General features: G+C 39.8%; 1 protein-coding gene across 1 annotated transcript in view; it reads right to left on the bottom strand.

Annotated features, from left to right (window-relative positions):
- The window catches only part of CUBN (cubilin), a 256,759-nt gene extending 247,686 nt beyond the window's left edge, over window positions 1-9,073 (bottom strand). Inside the window, exons 1-6 of the mRNA XM_008692037.2 lie at window positions 8,877-9,073; window positions 8,356-8,485; window positions 7,366-7,461; window positions 6,761-6,799; window positions 3,977-4,078; window positions 3,208-3,311 (exon numbers count right to left, since the gene is read on the bottom strand). Coding sequence (XP_008690259.2) covers window positions 3,208-3,311; window positions 3,977-4,078; window positions 6,761-6,799; window positions 7,366-7,461; window positions 8,356-8,485; window positions 8,877-8,989 — 584 coding nt within the window. The 5' untranslated portion in view covers window positions 8,990-9,073. The remainder of the gene's footprint in view (window positions 1-3,207; window positions 3,312-3,976; window positions 4,079-6,760; window positions 6,800-7,365; window positions 7,462-8,355; window positions 8,486-8,876) is intronic.
- Window positions 9,074-15,462: the final 6,389 nt, after the last annotated feature.

Raw genomic sequence — 15,462 nt, 5'->3', positions numbered from 1 at the left:
ATGATATATGCCATCGATAGTGGCAAATTTGCACCCCAAGGTCTGTCTTAAATCCAAAGTAAGCAGGAGAAAAATATGCATCAAAGACCTCCCACCACAGGCATCAGTGGAACAGACAACGGTCTCCTTGCTCTAGTTTCATTACTCAAGAAAAAGTTTTTACCAGAAAGTTTCCTATGAAACAGGGCTTCCAATTAATTAGTGTCTGCACAGTGCTTTATCTTTCAAAGGTCTTTATAATTAGGAATTATTAATCCCTTTAAATAAAGACTCCTTTGTCTTCCCAAGTAAATGGGTTCCAAGAGTTAGAGGCTGAAGGCGGCCCCAAACCCAGAGCAAACCCTTTGTTGTGACCACATTTCTGCAGGTCCAGGTTCGTCAACAAGTGGCTCATTTTCCTTTAGCAAATGTCCATAGAAGTTTCTTGAAGGGGTTTCGAGCTTCAGGGAAGCTACTGATTAACAGGCATTTAATCTCACATAATTAATAGAACACAAGAAAGTATCTAAATGTTCTCTGTTTCATTACACATATTCCACAAAGCAAGCACTTAGTCCTATGCTCATGCGCCTTTTTCTATTTTCTGTTATTCCTCCAAAAAGTCTCCATCAAATGACTGAATTAGAGTGTTTAGCTCATAGATATCAATTGGAATTCATGGGGCTATCCTCATATCAAGAGGGGAAAAAAAGATTTAAATGTTCGTTCTTTTTTTATTTTTTTTAATTTTTTTTTTTTAATTATGTTAGTCACCATACAGTACATCCCTGGTTTCTGATGCAAAGTTCGATGATTCATTAGTTGCGTATAACACCCAGTGCACCATGCAATACATGCCCTCCTTACTACTCCTCACCAGTCTATCCAATTCCCCCATAAATGTTCGTTCTTACTGTCCTCCAGCAAATCTATGAAGGACACAGACTAGAAACCAAAACCATTTCCAGAGTCAGCACAAGTCCTTGGGTTGTTTTTCTGGTTTTTTTTGGTTTTTGGGTTTTTTTTTACAGGAAGGTACAAAAGAGAATTCAATATTGCTCAAATAAAGTTGAATCTGCCATTTAGGCAGCTCCCAACAAATAAAAATGGTTCTCTCTTTCTCTTTCATGATTATACCTGGAAAAAAGAACTCTAATCTCTGACATGCAGCAAATAGTTACATTAATTTTTTTTTCTTTTCCATTTTGCAGGAGTAAAAATAATGTGCTTGGGGGAAACAAAAATCAATTTTGGCTGGATCTTTAAGTCCTATCCCACCTGCTGCACAATCTTTGTTATTCTGTTGGCCTGCAAGACCCCAGAGGGCAGTGATGATAAAGGAAGACCAGGAGTGAGATCTCATCTCCAGGACATTCCTCGATATCAGCAAGGCAGGAAAGTGTTAGCGCTAGGAATTATTTTCCTCCAGTATCTCTGAGCAGCAATTCTCATTGATATGTGCCCATAAACAGAGATCAGGAGATAATGCTTTCAAGGGAATGAAAGACTGGACCTGCATTTTGGATCTAGCCCAAGCCTGAAGGCTCATAATAGCAGGCAGGGATCAGGGAGTTCATTAAAATGAGAAACAAAGTCCTGAAAGCAAAAGTCTCTTCAATAATATAATACTTAATTTAAGTCAGAGGTGATTGATTTGGGTTTTGCACAATGAGGAAGCTCATGAAAATATCTATCGGAAGTTTGAATGAATTCAGTTTGTGACTTGGAATGAGCAAAAATTTTTAAGATCAGATCAAAAGAACAAAAGGACCAATTATGTGAAAAAGAGAAGGATTGTGACTGCTTTCTGAGAAAACAGTGTGGTAACAGATGACAAGGAAATGACAAAATTACTGCACTCAGTTTTGCTGGAAAGAATAGAATGGATACTGTTACAAGGGAATGGGAGAACAAGATAGCAGAGACATTAGTAAGAAAGCAAATAATTGCTCTTTACTCCGGTGAGATTATATCCCTGTGTATTGAAAGAATTTGTTCATGTTATCACAGAATCAACTTTTTTACCTTTTAATAATCACAGAATATAGGAGACCAACCAGAAAATGGGGGAAGATAATGTCCAGCGTGTTTTTTTTAAGTGATTTTAAGGAACTATACAAAAGTAGGTTTGATGTTGATCTGGACTTAATTTTTTTTTAAAGATTTATTTATTTAAGAGAGAGAGAGAGAGGCAGAGCATGAGTGGATGAAGGGGCAAAGGGAGAGAGAGAAGTTCAAGCCGATTCCAGGCTGAGCATGGAGCCTGACGTGGGGCTTGATCTCATGACCCTGAGATCATGACCTGAGCCAAAACCAAGAGTTAGTCTTAACTGACTGAGCCACCCAGGGACCCCAGATTTGATTATTTTAAAAGCTGATGTGTCAGCCACTATAGCTTTAGTAACCAATACTCTTGCAGTTTGATGGCAACATGGAGGTGTTGGGATGCCTAGCTCAGCTTAGTAAGGAAAAGGAAGTTTTCTTGGAGAGGGTGATGGCTGAGCTGAGCAGGAAGACGCCATAGACAAGCCATTTGACAGAGTATGTCGGAAGAGAAGATAGGAGCTGTGTGATGATTGTGGTAAGGGGCCTCATGGCTAATTGAGGAAAAGCAGTGAGAGTTAACTATGTGGGAAAAACCTCAATTTAGTCTCTCATCTTGTTACAGTTACCATTTGCCATAGCACTTGAATGAAGACATCTTCACTAATGCTATCAGCTCACTTCTCTAATGAATGGGTGCAGCATGGGCTCGCGGGTGTGCTGGGGTAGCCCTCTTCTGCTTAAGGCTCTTCAAGGACAGCCCCTTGAGTGTTCTGACTCTAATGCTTCGGCCCAATCTGTCCGCACTCTCTATGCCAGCCACCGGGGCCTTCTTCTGGTTCCTCAGGGACACCAGAGAAAGACTTTCTTCATGGGTAAGAGTTGAGGATGCACAAGCTTTTCTTCATTGAAACAAATAGCTATATGTCATCAAATAAGAGCCATATATTGCTCCAGGGGGTACCTATTGCTGGTAATACAGATAATTAATCATGGATGCTCTTAACTATGGGATGTTTTAGTCCTTCAAAAATATATCCTAATGAAAGAAGAAAGAAAGAAAGAAAGAAAGAAAGAAAGAAAGAAAGAAAGAAAGAAAAGAAAAGAAAAGAAAGAAAAAAGAAGAGAAGAGAAGAGAAAAGGAAAGAAAGGGAAAAAAGGAAAGAAAGAAAAGAGAAATATTACCTGTAACTCCCTGCTGTATTTCTACATGTGGCTCCATTCTGGCAGCCCAAGGGTGTTCCTGAGTAAATTTCACATTCATTCACATCAACTGAGCACAGAGGACCCTGTATTCATGTAAAGAACAAAGTCAGGTGCCACGGGCCGCAGAAGCAACTGGGGCCAATATTCATATGATATGCTCAGGGATTTATACATGCACAGTAAAGAAGTTTTCAGTCAAGTGAGATACAATCATACTAATACTAATACCCAGTTATCCTTCCTCTTGAACTCAGATTTGGCCTAAGGGAGCCAAAGAGCTCTTGGTAAAATCACACCAGTCACACAAGAAGAATCCTTATACTAACTAATCTTCATGTTACCATGAGGCTATGTCTGGGAATAGTCACTTAATTTTTTTTAAATGCACATGTCAGGAATATTTTCACCATTAACAGAAAAGGGCAAGAAAATTTACATGGCTATGTCAAGATTCATTTAGTACTTTCAGTGCTGAACAATTTAAATTGATGCTAGCCTAAATATCATGCCCTTCCACAGAGTTATGCAGTCAAGTGAACCCCTCCTTAAGACGGCTTGGTGTTCAGTGGGTTACGCAGCTGTGCTCACCATTGTTTGGATTTTGGCATACATGGTGTAATTCATCCTGATTCGGGAAACCACAGAATCCTAGAAACTTTGGATGGAGAATTAAATATGTCTGAGTGATTCCAAAGAAACCACTGACGCTGACTCACTGTCATTTTAAACAAAAGACCAAGTGGCTTACCTTCCACTGGGAGGGACAGATACAATAAAAGGAATCATGGAGATTGAGGCAGGTTCCCCCATTTTGGCAGGGATTGCTGCTGCAAACCTTTCTGTCAACTGTCTGAAACAAAGACAGGGCAGTGAGCAAGACCATCGTACTTTCAGCAGGCAGCAAAGAAAGGCATGTTTCGGGGCAGGTCCACGTGTGAAAGTACATTTTACCCCTAGTCAAGGGAGGGTCCTCCTCCAGACTTTAAATCAATTACTGAAGTTCTTCTTCAAATCAACTGTCATGGAAAAATCAACTCTCGTGGAAAAAACAGAGTGTTTTACATGATCGGTCCTATGCATTTTCCTTTACTATGGAATGAGGCACAAGGCGAGAAGATACTCAACCTATCTTTGGGAAAGCATTGTTCACCTGAGAAATAGACGCTGGTGGACAAGAGTAAAGATTTCAGATTGGGAATAATAATGGACAGTCCTATTGTACTGAGAAAACAAAATGGGAATTCTGGCTCTTTTGCTGCTATGCTTCTCTTTGGTACCTCCAGATAAGCATTTGAAATCTGATCATCTTTTGCTGCCACCCCTCCTGCCATGGGTTAAGATGACTGAACTCTTTTCACTCCAAGTAAGTCCCTTTGTTTGAGATGTGGGCTTAGATACATCCTCCACTCCTGTGCTCATGTGACTACTTTCAGACCAGAGTCACGAACAGACCTGCCTTTGTCTATACAACCTGGAGAATCTTACCATATGTCAGCTAGTAGTTCCAATCTCATAAGCTTTGTAATGCCTTTGGGGGCAGAAAACTTCTTTAGAGAGGACAAGTGGTTATGCAAGAAAAGCTATTTTATTAACTTCACCTAATCGTAGTCTAATTCTCTGTTTTAAAAATTATAATGCGGCTACAAAATAAAATTTTAAAAAATTAAAATTAAAGTAGGGGTAAAATTATTCATGACTTTTTTTTTTTAATCCAGTGACTCACAGAGAAAGTCATGTCTGTTCCCTTCATTTTACAGGTGAAACAGAGCCAGAGGGTACCCAACTAAATAACTAAGCATCGTTGATTGCCAAACCCATCTCTCTTCTCCTTTGTCAAAAGCAAGGTGACCACGCATGCGGGGGGTCTCTTTCTGGACTCTGTTTTCTTCCACGATCTCATCCATCTTTGTGCCCTGTACCACAAATAGTCCTGTTTGTCAGAGGACATGATTATGAAAATTAACCACAAACTCATTAAAAGTTCTCTGGCACACAAAAGCAATGTTATCTGGTGTTTTAAAACTTGAAAGCCTATGAAGGCCCAGCAGCAAATGGAATCAGTAAGCAATCAGGAGGAAGATATTGGGGAATGATGGTGCTATGGTACCAGAGAGCACTTGCCCTATTGGAATGCATAAAAGGCACTTATATCCAAAAATCATTAAAAATTTCTTCCTGGGGGTAAGGGGAGGGGGAGTCTGGGGTCATCTGACCATGGCCTCCAGCTTTTGACTTTTGGTAGCAATAATGAAGCACCCTAGGAGACTGGAAGCTATAGTACTGTGCCTTGCTCCAGAGGTAGGATTCCTTGCTTGTTTTCATTAATTCAACTACTCCCTAAAAAAGATGAAGGCTGAGAAGCAATTTAGTATTAAAGTCAGGAAAAGGCATACATACACGAACTTGCTCACCAAGTTTAAAACACCAAAACGGAGGACCACACTTGAAGCATAATCACAACAGATCCAGAATATGAGAACAGGGATTCTAAACCTGGAATCTCCTTTTTAATTTTAATATGGGGACATTCTGTGCATTTCTCTGGGTAAAATGTCATAGTTTCCACGAAAATCTTAAAATCTTAAAAACATCAGCCAACTTCAAAACAGATGAGAAGTCTAAAATTACAAGGACAAGTTTACAAGCATGTACTTATAAAGTTATGGAAGGTTTACTCTAAGAAACTGCTCAAATTTAATTACCAGGAAATATACTTTTAAGGAATTTTGAAATATTTTGTGGGATGTCTGGGTGGCTCCTAAGCATCTGCCTTCAGCTTAGGTCATGATCCCAGGGTCCTGGGATTGAGCCCTACATTGGGCTCCTCACTCAGTGAGGAGCCTGCTTCTCCCTCTCCCTCTGCCTGCCGCTCCCCCTGCTTGTGCTTGCTCTTTCTGTCCATGTGTCAAATAAATAAATAAAATCTGTAAAAAAAGAGAGAGAAATATTTTGTGAATACCCAAAGCCTCTGAGTTTAATGTTAGAGAAGATGCATGGCCTTTCTTTTTTCTTTTTTTAAGATTTATTTATTTTATTATTTATTTATTTATTTATTTATTTATTTATTTATTTATTTTAGAAAGGAGATAGGGAGGGACAGAGGGAGAGGGAAAGAATCCTCAAGCAGACTCCCCACTGAGCACACAGCCCGACACAGGGTTCGATCCCAGGACCTCGAGATCATGACCTGAGCCAAAATTATGTCAGCTCAACTGACCAGCCACCCAGACACCCTGATGCATGGCCTTTTGATACTCAGTCCTAGATGCTGGAATCAGCAAGTTGGGGGTCACTAGCTGACAGGTGTAGTCCACATGCCCAGTGACCTGGGACTGGTTACCTTATCTGAGACTCAGGTTCCTCATCTGTATTCTGGGAAGCATAAACTGTGCTGAGAATTAAATTATGGGAAAAGGCAAAGTCCTTGATACGGATCATCCAAGTGTCTCAAGATAAGAATGCGAGTCCCATCAATGATTCTAGCATATTTTCAGTGAAAGATGTCAGACAAAGTAGTAGTAATGGGACCTACCTGCTGTAAGCTTTGAAATTTTCTCTCCAGATCCACAAGCTAAGCAGTAGGGAAGAGAAGGCATCAGTTAGCATTTCACATGTGATATTGTCCCTTGGCATATCTTCCTAACACCCTCTGCTAAGGACTTGCTTTGTCTGTTCATTCCTTTTTTGTTGCTTTTGCCCTCTTCATTCCTCTTCTCTCCAGGCTTCCCTTCCTTCCTACTCCCTTCCATCATATAGATTTTTTTTTAAGGCATTTTTTAAAAAAGGAAGTACAACCCATTGATAAGTTGACTCATTGCTTCTCTGCACACAGAGACTCTGCACACAGGAAACTTTCATAAATGACGATGGTTCATCCACTGCACCAATAAGAAGGTTCTATCAGAATGTGGGCAAGACCTACTTATGCAATAAGCTCTTGTCACAGCATTACAACCTTCTGCCCATCACTACCTCTGCGTCCCCTATTAGACCTACATCATCTAACTAAAAAGTCCATAATTACAATGCTAAATTTCTAAAGGGGTGGAAAAGCTGGTATGCCTTCTGCAAAATGGTTACTTACAAAGTTGAATTAAGAAAACCCATTTATGCTAATGATGTGGACATCAGACTTACCTTAGAATTAAGCTGATGGACTTGACTGGAAATATTTTGAGGCAGACCGACTGCACTCCTTTTTAAATCTGTAATATCATCTTTGTTTTTCTGGATCTAATTTCAAAATGGAAAAGGAGGAGGAGAAGCCTAGTGAAAAAGTCATGTGTGTGTTACAGATGCAAAATTTTTTAAAGTTGAGTACTGTTCTATTTTAAGCACCAAGATCTTGCCCATTATTGTAAAAATCAAAACAATACCATGCATAATAAACATCGGACTAAAATAGCCATGGCATAATTCTATTTGCCCTTTTCAGTAACAACATATCAAGGTACTTTCCATGTGCACTTCTTCTCATAACGGTTGGGAGTGCTTGTTAAGAGGCCTGGCTTGGAAATCGGACTGCTTGGGCTCAGCCATTTCCTGGGTGTCCTTGGCCGACCCGCTGCACCGCTGCACATTTCTTTTACCTCCCTTACAGGTGAGGTGATAATAAAGCCAAGCTCATAGGACAGTTGTGGGGGTTCGCTGGGATAACACACAGCAAGCGCAGGGCACACTGGAGAGCCCCTAGGAAGTTCTAAATAGTGCTGGCTTCTAATGTTACCATTGATACACCAGTGTGAGACAGTAGCTAACGGACACTGAAAACACTCAGGAAGGCGAAGAATAATTGGCCAATTTTGTTCTCTGGCACAAGTAAACTGGTCACATCCAAACCTTTCTCTGGCCCCTCTCCTTCTCCTCTTGTGAAGGAGCCCCAGTACGACCCTGGAGGCCTTCTCTGGATTAGATGGATTAGAGGACATAAGCCCCCAGGATGAGCCACTTCCCACTAGAATTCCTCCTTCTGCCCATCATTAACCCTAGGGCATTGTTCTTTATAAGACTTACCTCACCTCCAGTTACGTTCCCAGAGCTAAAGATTTAAGGTATGGATTCATACAGACCTCTTGAATTAAACGACTGTATATACAAAATTACTTCGATATATTTCCATTGTATTACCTGATGTAAACATTCACCAAGGTCTTCCTCATTTAATTTGATTTTTCCCAGGGATCCAGTTCTAAATTCAATGTTATGAGCAGACCCAGCAAGAAACACTAAATTTCCCCTCTCTGCAGCCATCCGAGCCCTATATAAGTCAAACCAGAGAATGCATCAATAATTAGCACATGTAACTTTTAAACAACAACATTTCTCACTGAATATCTGCAGACTGCATACACCTTCACTCTGTGGTCGACTCAACCAAATTCTCCCTGCTCATCTGCCCTTTTTTCTCTGCAGATTTCCTAGAGATGGCTCTTAGCAATTGCATACTTGCCTTATTTGCAAAATGGTCAGTGAATAATTTAGGTAGAAGAAGATAATCCCATACATCAGTCCAAATGTTTTTCCCTATTTGTCTTGAACACCATTTTTTTCTTGAAGAAAAATTACACCTTTGCTTCTCTGGCTATTTGTGGAAACTAACGACCGCCTTCCCTCGACCCTCAGCAACAATAATCCATGTGTCTACTTACTGTTGGAGCTCAGTACTTCTCTTTTGTCTCTGAAGCTCAAGGCCTCCAGTTTCACCATTTGATTCAGCAAATGTCAACAAAATCAGCAAACTCCAAAGAAAAGATGAGGACATGTTCCTCGGCAACCCTCCTCCGCTGTCAGGAAGAGGGAAGCCACTCCAGCCGAGTGTGGGATTTAAGGGAAAGCAAAGCAGGCAGATGTACTTTGGCCTATGAAATATCCTGCAACTTTTCAGTTCTCTCTTCTTTGCCCTAGGCTAGGTTACTTTTCCTTCCCAAGGGATGTAAATGATCTTAGATCTTCAGTACTCTTCAACTTGTAAGAGGTCAAAATCTACCTTTAAGTGATGCACAACTTAATCATTATCTGTCTGACCTTTGAAATGGTAACAAACTGCTTTGGAAACATTCACTAAAACAATCTTTGCTTAAGAAGTAGCCACCTTTCAGCAAATGATACTAGAAAAACTGGTTATCCACATGGAGAACAATGAAATTGGACCCTTTAAGCCTTATACAAAAATTAACTCGAAATGAATCAAATATCTAAAAACAGGAACTAACACTTTAAAGAAGAAAACAAAGGGGGAAAGCTTCATGACACTGGATTTGGCAATTATTTTTTGGATATGACACCAAAAGCACAGGCAACAACAAAATAATGGATACACTGGACAACTTGAAAATGAAAAAACTTTTGTATACAGAAAGACACCATCAACACAGTGAAAAGACAACTCACAGAATGGGAAAAACTATTTACTAATTATATATATATGATATGAGGTGAATATCCAGAATACATAAAGAACTCCCATAACTCAACAACAATAAAAAATAATTCCTTTTTAAAATGGGCAAAGAAAATAGGCATTTTTTCCAAAGATGATGTACAAATTGTCCAAAAGCACATGAAAAATGCTCAATATCACTATTGGGAAATGTAAATCAAAACCACAATGAGATACCACTTCACACCCAGTAGGATGGTTACTATCAAAACAAACAAAAACCAGAAAATAACAAGTGTTGGTGAGGATGTGGAGAAACTGGAACCCTCGTGCACTCTTGGTGAGAAAGTAAAATGGTGCAGCCACTACAAAACAGTATAGCAGTTCCTTAAAAAATTAAACAGAATTACCATGGGATCCAGCAATTCCACATCTGGGTATACACCAAAAGAACTGAAAAAAAAAAAAAAAAAAAAACTCAAAGAGGTATTTGTACAGCCATGTTCACAGCAGCATTATTCACAATCGCCAAAATGTGGAAGCAATCGCAATGTCTGTTGACAGATATGAATAGACAAACAAAATGTGTTACAGGCACGCAGTGGAATATTATTCAGCCTTAACATGGAAGGAAATTCTGACACCTGCTGTAACATGGATAAACCATGAAAACATTATGCCTCATGAAATAAATCAGACACAAAAGGACACATACTGTATGCTTCCACTTACAGGAAGACCCTAAAGTAGTCAAACTCCCAGAGACAGAATGTAGCATGGTGGTTTCCTGGGCTGGGGGAAGGGAGGATGGGGAGTTCTTGTTTAATGGGTGCATCTTTCACTTTGGAAAGATGGAAAAAAGTTCTGGAGATGGATGGTGGTGATGGTTGCACAACCATGAGAAAGTATGTAATGTCACTGAACTTTAAAAATTTTTCAAATGAGGGGTGCCTGTGTGGCTCATTAGGTTAAGCGTCAAACTCTTGGTTTCCGCTCAGGTCATGATCTCCAGGTCCACACGTGGCACAGAGTCTGCTTAGGATTCTCTCTGCCTCTCCCCCTGTTCGCTAAATAAATAAATAAATAAATAAATAAATAAATAAATAAAATCTTTTTAAAAAGCTATTACAATTATAAATTTTATATGTTTTACAATTAAAAAAATTGAAACCAGAGTTAGAAAGATGGGATGGGAACTAGTTGCTATGGGAAACCCTTTGAAGAAATAAAAGGATGCTTTGCATGTAGACTCATTATTTTCAAAGATTTAGAAAAACAGGCTGTGGAAACTTGGAAGTGCCATCGAAAATTTTAGATAGTATCCACATAAAATTACCTCCTTAGATAAAGCAGTACAGTTTGATATGGAAAAATATAGCACCATTTTACACGTGTTCTATTAAAAAATAGCAACAAAAATAGCTGGCAAGATGCTGTTTACTTGAGGTGATACTGAGGTTAAGTAATGAGTTTTTTTGTTATGTTGTTGTTTTAAGAAATAGGTGTAATGCAATAAATGGTATCTCCAGGTGAATATATTTCTTTAAAGTTACATTTGTCCAAGGTTTGTTTAAAAGCTTAACAACCTGGGGTGGGGATGGGGGAAATGCTTGACACTGTGAAATATTTGTCAACTTAGAACTGGACGAAATAGGATGGGGTAGAATCTTCCAACACAAAGGACAATTCTACCCCTCTGAGCTATGAACGTAACTATTTTCATGATTATGTTTTCCTAAAGTACATACATGTACTCAGCAAATCTTTTTGTGCAACAGAAAAGGTCTCCAGCATGATCTCAATAAGAACTTCCTGTCTGATAGGATTTTCCTGTTTTACTAATGTGCTTATTATTAAACAAAGTAATTTCTTTGCTCCTAATCTAGGCATACAATTCCTAATTGTCCCTCACATGAGAAAAAAACAAGAAAGAAATATCCTTTCAAGGTCTGACTTTTGGTGAGTTGGGGAATTTTACCTCCAGCTCACCTACTCAACTCTAGCTGAGATCAATAGACAAGTCAGACCATCTGCTTATGATGACTTGGTGGAAGCCATATAAAAATCATTTGCTGTTTCCACAGCATTATCATGAATTCTGTTTACCTGCCTTATTTGGAATTTCTTCAGCAAAGAGAAATTTTAAAAGTCTTAGATTCCATGACCTTTGGATTTAGAAGGTGAATAATCACCCTTCTTCCCTCCCCCAAAGTAAACTTTCTACTGACCTGAAACCTTGTCTTTAATTGATGAGCAAATCTCCCATTTCCTCCCTAATCCAGAATGCATTCCACAAATACCCGGAGTGTGCCCTTTATGTATTAGCCCTTTACGCTACAAAATGACAGGAATATAAATGAAATACAGTGTATATTTTTCCGTTCAAAGTCATGTCTAGGGGACACCACGTGGTTGAAGGGTTATGAACATGGGGTCTGAAGCTCATTGATCCGGGTTCAAATTCCAGCCCCACCACTTCCTAACCATGTGGCCCTGTTTCCTCATCAGCCGAAAGATAATAACAGCACCGAAGGAGTATACAATGTTTAGCACATTTGGTCTCTGGCACATAAGCGCTCACTAAGCAGAAACTGTTATTACCATGTGAATAAATATCATAATACCTCTCCTTCCTCTTCTACCACTTGGGTTTGGGTTCATTAAAGCAAGAAATGATAAAAGAATTCACAGTTGATTTTAAAATCTTGGGTACAAGGAAAATCAGTGGGGTCTCAGCTCTCCTCTTTTGGAAGACGATTCCAGAACAGAGATATGCACTGGGGACTTTGAATGAGCTATAAGAAATCAGGGTTGTGTCACTCTCTCCAGATGTGTGTGTCAGTGAGCTGCTAATCAACAACTCATGACTTCTGCTCCCAGTCCTGCCTCACGGTCTCACTTCCCTACCTCTCTCCCTGGCTCCACAGCAATGCCTATGGAAGTCTCAACTCCTTTCTCTCCCTCCTTCACCCCTTATGAAACCAACAGAAAGCAGTTGTAAGAACCAGAACTGTCTTTTCCTTTCTTCCTCCTTTAACTTCTCCAAGATGTCTTTGTACAACCTGACTCCTTCTGTGCCGTCCACTTCACTTCTGTCTTCTATTCTGAATCCTGAGTCCCCACCCTTCTTAATAATTCCCAATACAATGCACAAATGAAAATCCTGTGGTGATCAAAAATGTACATGGGAGGAAATCCCGATACTAGAATTTCACATGAGGAAAATTGCTGGTTAAGAAGGGACACTGTAGTCAAAACACTGATAAGGACAAAAGAGAAGAAAGAAAATAAAGAAAAAAAGGAAAATACTGATAGGGAATAGAATTAACTCTGCCTAGGAAGAGCAATGCAGGCTTCCCTGGAGACCAGCTGAGTCCTACAGAATGAATACTTCTCCAGGCAAAGCAGTGGGATTGGGAATTTCAGACAGAGAAAATGGCCCATGTGAAGGTTTCTGGTTACAACAGAAGTCAACATGGCCAGGGCAGTGTGCGTTTGTGGGAGATGAAACTACTAAAATAGACAAGAAGTCAGATCAAGAAGGACCTTGAAATGTCATTGTAATGAACTTAGGTTTTATTTTTTTATTTTTATTTTTATTTTTTTTTAAAGATTTTATTTATTTATTCAACAGAGATAGAGACAGCCAGCGAGAGAGGGAACACAAGCAGGGGGAGTGGGAGAGGAAGAAGCAGGCTCCCAGCAGAGAAGCCTGATTAGGTTTTATTTTAAATAATGGAGAATTATGAGAATACTGTAGGCAGGAAATTAACATGGTCATGTTTGTGTTTGACAAGCATTCCTGCCAGAGCCCAGTCTCAGACCCAGAGTTAGAGAGGAGGTTGGAGTACAGTGAAAGAGATGTGAACTGGGAAGCCCCTCCTCACCCCCGTGAAGGCAGGGGCAGAGAGAGCAGGAAACAGGAAATGGTGAGAAATATTCAGGAAACGGGATCTACCAAAGTATTTGGGCAGTTAAGAGGTGGGGGTGGGTTGATGTTCAGGTTCCTTGTTTGAGAAATTGGAAGGATAGAGGTGTTGATAATTGAGTAAGAGACAATAATCAGGGGAATGAGGTTTTGGGGAGAAGACCGTGAGTTCAGATTTGGCTGCACAGAGATCTGAGGGACACCTGCCACCCACCGCTGCCTCACGACCTCAGTCTCAAGTGGTTTAGTCATCGATGATGGGTGCAGGGAAGATCCGAGATGGACCAAACTACAACCTTGCTGCTTACGCCAAGTGTGGTCCATGGCCCCAGCACAGACAGGCATCACCCAAGAGCTTGTCAGAAATGTAAGAATGTCAGGTTCATTCTCGGACTCACTGATTCTGCATTTTACAGAGACCCTCATTCCCCGCCCCAGGGCGGGAGGGCATCTTCACTCAGGAAGAGAACCATACGGTGGCCAGGGGCTGCATCCCTATCTCCGTTTCTCTATTTTTCTGAGATCGATCTAATCTTTCACAACTTTCTTTTCTGTTTTCTACTTCATCTTTGATTCTACTTTGTGAAAAGTTCTTTGTATTTATCTTTTAAATTTTTTATTTAAAAAACTGTCCTATTTTTAAGTTCAAAACCCTTTCTTATTCTAGTTTCATGGTTGTAACAGCTCCTATTATTCAAAAAATACTATGGTTGCCCTTTGAAGCTTTCTTCTGTTTACTGCATGGTCTCTGCTTTCTCGAAGCTCTTTTTCTCTTATTTGCTTGTTGGGTGTTTCTATTCTGTGGCAGAGTTTTTCCTCGAATACCTATTGATCTTTATCTGTCCATTTACGTTTTAGAATAAAACATTAAAGAGTGGATGATAAGCTGTGTGTGCACAGATGGCACTCATAACTAGTAAGTTTTATCGTGGGGTGAGAACGGCAACCTGGCCATTCACGGGGGAACCCAAATGTTCATTTTGGAAGGTATTTCTCCCCTGTGGACATGCACTTTCTTCAGAAAACAAGTCCTCTAGTTTTCTACCTGGATGAGAAAAGTTTGTTGGAAATTTTACTGCTAAGTGTATAGACTTTATTTAGGCCTTGTTTTCCATTTTTTCTCCAAATTCTTGGAGAGTGCCTCAATACTACGTTAATATAATTCTGGTAACTGTTACTTTATATACCAAGGCTCATTTTCTTTCCTACTAGCTTCCTCCAAATTCCATTATTTTATAGTCTTAATAAGCATTTATTGCAGATATTATGACATCCTTAAAATTGAGGAAAATTCAAAAGAAATAAAGGCCATGACCTTCTGTGGTTTGCAATAAAGGTGTATGTACTTCTAGAGAGCTGTAACCACACAACATTATAAAGATGGATATGACAACATGGGACCAATATGCTGTTAGGAAACCATGTACCAAACTGAAAAAGAGGTCCTCAACCCAGTCTGGACAGACTATAGACACAGTGGCTCTGTAGGTCTAGGAGGGTCATTTTAAGGAAAGGTGGCTGGGTAAAATTGGGGGCCTTAAGAGGCAGGTTGAAGAATTTTGATTGGACCTGCTCTTAAATCTTGAGTGCAATAAAGCTGGTGTGGTATTTCTGGTAGGCCAGCTGAACTTACCTGGTGGAAGACTGGATCCGTGTGGGAGTGAGGAGAGGGTGGAAAAGCAGAGATGCTGTGGAGGAAGAATGTCAAGATTCTCACACCCTGTATCTAGCTCCCATCTCATTTTTATAGCTCCAATCTGGCTTTGGTGCTTTCCTTGGTCTCTTTTAATTTTCACAGCAGTTTAAAAGAGAATGCTGTAGAATTAATCTGTGTTTTTCATCATTAATGGAAACATTGGTGAATATAATCATCCTTTATAACCTTTATGACACTGAACTCATTGTCTTTCTCAGGGACACAACATTG

This window comes from Ursus maritimus, unplaced genomic scaffold (assembly GCF_017311325.1).
Source record: "Ursus maritimus isolate PB19 unplaced genomic scaffold, ASM1731132v1 scaffold_31, whole genome shotgun sequence".
Classification (NCBI taxonomy): domain Eukaryota; kingdom Metazoa; phylum Chordata; class Mammalia; order Carnivora; family Ursidae; genus Ursus; species Ursus maritimus.
The sequence above is the reverse complement of the archived record's forward strand: the minus strand, read 5'-3'. Positions and strand labels throughout refer to the sequence as shown.